Here is a 2,625-nt window from a genome sequence, read left to right on the forward strand (position 1 = left end):
CCCCCCCCCCCCCCCCCCACTCCCCATCTATTCCCCCCGTTTGAAATTTCTCACTTCCTGCACTCAGTCCCAGCACCCAAGGTAGAGACATCAGTTGACAAATTTTGGCGTCGGGGACCCAACTATGAGAAGGTGAGAGGCAAGAATCAGGAGGAGAACAACAAAACGGGTCAAGCTCACAACAAAAATGTGAACAAAGAAAACGACAGGAAGAGGGATGAAGGAGGAGGAGGAGGAGGAGGAGGAGGGGAAGGGGAAGGGGAAGGGGAGGGAAGCGATACATGAAACAGAGCTCGCAGCAACTAGTCAGCAGGTCTGACTCACTTTCTCTCTCAGAACGGGATCACCTACCCAGTTCTCATCCGCCAAGCGACTTCCCTTGACAAGTCATCCCCAGCTCGCTCCCACCTCAGTTGACGCTCGTCTGACAGGAAGGATGGAAAGGCGCAGAAGTCCAAACGCCTCTGGCTGAAGAGACGCGGGGCGATGCCTCCTCCTCCTCGTCCTTCTCCTGAGCAACAGCAGATTCCTTCAGAGCCTGTCAGCCTCTCCGCTCCTCCTTCTGTCTCCTTGCAAGACCTCCCTCCCTCTCCCCTCCCACTGGCCTCTCCCTCCCTCTCCTGCTCTCCCTGCCCGATCTCTCGCGAGCAAGTGAGTCTTCCTCAGGCTCCTGTGATTGACCTGCGCGACACGCTGGGAAAGATCCGCGAGAGGAAGTCGAAGAGGCAGGCGGCTCGATCGCATCCCTACAAGAAAGGTGGGGAAGGGAGGAGGAACCAGCTGCTCCTGACGACTTGCTGGCAGAGGACGAGGAGAAAGAGGTGCATATGATGGACTCCGAGGAGGTCAGCAGCTACGTTCCCCATCCTCCCTGACGCAGCGACTGCAGGCTGACCGGATCATGAACGCTGCTGCGGGAGACGAGGGGGGAGACGAGAACGTCAAGGACGCGGGGGAGGAGGAGGAGCTCGACGACGAGGTCTGTTGCTGGTCCTGCTGTCCTCTGCGAGCTGAGAAATCGTCAGGTGGTGATGAAGGAGGCGGAAGCACTGATCGAGAGCATGAACGAGTAGAGCCAGCTCAGCTGCTGCTGAGCGACACTCGTGATGTTGGAGTTTTAATACAAATGGTCCACATCACTTGCAGGGCCTGTCGCTCAGACTAGACTAGGGGAGGAGGAGACGGAGAAGAGACGAGGACAAGGAAAGAGGAGCAGGGAGAGGAGGAAGCAGAGAGAGTGGGCGAGTGGACGGGAAGAAAAGAGAAGAGGGCGTGGGCGAGGACGAAGAGGAGGAGGAGGAGGAGGAGGAGGAGGAGGAATTCATTGAATGGTGGAGGTCATGAGGCTGCGGGAGGGTCAGGGGGAGCAGAAAAGAAGGTTGTCACCTTTTCTTTTGACTGATGGTCAAGATTTGTTCGCGTAGAGTTCGATGTCTCTCCTTCAGCTGCTCCAGATGATCCTGCGTCGTCATCAGCCTCACTCGATCCTCTCTCTCCTTCCCCTCCTTCCCCTCCTGCTTTCCTTACCTGCATCGAGACGATCTCCTTCTTCCTCCTGTCAAAGTCTCGCAGCAGCTCGTTGTTCCCGATCAGACCTGCGGGAGCATCACGACGACACTTTCCCAGCTGAGCCTGACCAGCTTCTCCTCTCAGCTTCTGGTTCTCGCTCCTCAAGTTGTCGCGGTCATGCTTCGCCTTCGTCAGCGCGTCCCTGCCGCGGGTCATTGCCAGCCGCAGCCTCCACCTCCTGTCCACCTGTGGGTCGACAGGTCGGCCTCCAGCTCTGCGAGCTCCACCTTGAGAAGCTGGTTCTCAGCTTGAACGAACTGAAGTTTCTCCTTGAGGTGCGTCAAGACTTGGACGGTCGTTGTTGTCTTCTTGCGCAGCTTCAGCAGCTCCTCGTTCCTCTCCTCGATCTTCTCGTTCAGCGTTTGGTTCTCGATCTTCAGCTGGGCAGGGTGTCAACTCTCGCCTTCTCCCCTCCCAGCAGCCACCTGCTCGAAGTCGATGAGGTGGAGCTCGTTGGAAAGCTCCTCCTTCCTCTTCAGGTTCCCCTCCAACTTTCTCAGCTGGTTTCTCAGGTGGATGTTCTTCAGCCGGACTTTTTCCAGCTCTCGGTCCTTCTCATCCCCCTGCAGCTGGGCGTGACTGACAGCCGAGGTCTCCCCAACTATCTCCCACCTGTTCTTCCAGCTGGTTCAGCAGCTTGAGAGGAACGGGCCTCCCTCCAGAGCTTCCGACGCTCTTTGCGACCTCTCGTTTCGTCTGCTTGAACTGCTCTTTGAGGTCTTGAACCTGCACGCACTCCCTTCAGGATCCACCCGAGACACACAGGAGCTCCTCCTGCACCTGCTGCCCCTGCCCTGCCCTGCCCTGCCCTGCCCTGCCCTGCCCTGCCCTGCCCTTCCCTTCCCCTCCCCTCCTCAAGGCTTCCAAGATACTTGCTCTCCTCTCCTCTACCCTTCCCTCTCCTCTCTCACCTTCTCCTGCTTCTGCTCCAATCTTGTCTTCATGTCCAGCACCGCGTGATCATAATTTAGCTGCACCTTGTCCAGCTCTGCCTTGTTGTCTGCGACCTGAGACGAGCAACGACTCAGCTCCACTTCTTTCACCTCCTCTACCCCC

General features: G+C 57.7%; 2 protein-coding genes across 2 annotated transcripts in view; one reads left to right on the forward strand and one right to left on the reverse strand.

Moving 5' to 3' along the window:
- Positions 1–1,073, forward strand: part of GUITHDRAFT_109498 (hypothetical protein) — a gene marked incomplete at both ends in the record, with an annotated part of 3,260 nt that extends 2,187 nt beyond the window's left edge. Inside the window, 6 exons of the mRNA XM_005831642.1 lie at positions 337–386; positions 432–540; positions 667–757; positions 805–845; positions 890–979; positions 1,026–1,073. Of these exons, the coding sequence (XP_005831699.1) occupies positions 337–386; positions 432–540; positions 667–757; positions 805–845; positions 890–979; positions 1,026–1,073 (429 nt within the window). The remainder of the gene's footprint in view (positions 1–336; positions 387–431; positions 541–666; positions 758–804; positions 846–889; positions 980–1,025) is intronic.
- A 248-nt stretch (positions 1,074–1,321) lies between these two features.
- GUITHDRAFT_109499 (hypothetical protein) overlaps positions 1,322–2,625 on the reverse strand; it is a gene marked incomplete at both ends in the record, with an annotated part of 2,670 nt that continues 1,366 nt past the window's right edge. Inside the window, 8 exons of the mRNA XM_005831643.1 lie at positions 1,322–1,346; positions 1,387–1,460; positions 1,528–1,595; positions 1,638–1,711; positions 1,756–1,949; positions 1,995–2,132; positions 2,182–2,295; positions 2,481–2,576. Of these exons, the coding sequence (XP_005831700.1) occupies positions 1,322–1,346; positions 1,387–1,460; positions 1,528–1,595; positions 1,638–1,711; positions 1,756–1,949; positions 1,995–2,132; positions 2,182–2,295; positions 2,481–2,576 (783 nt within the window). The remainder of the gene's footprint in view (positions 1,347–1,386; positions 1,461–1,527; positions 1,596–1,637; positions 1,712–1,755; positions 1,950–1,994; positions 2,133–2,181; positions 2,296–2,480; positions 2,577–2,625) is intronic.

This window comes from Guillardia theta, assembly GCF_000315625.1.
Source record: "Guillardia theta CCMP2712 unplaced genomic scaffold GUITHscaffold_39, whole genome shotgun sequence".
NCBI lineage: Eukaryota > Cryptophyceae > Pyrenomonadales > Geminigeraceae > Guillardia > Guillardia theta.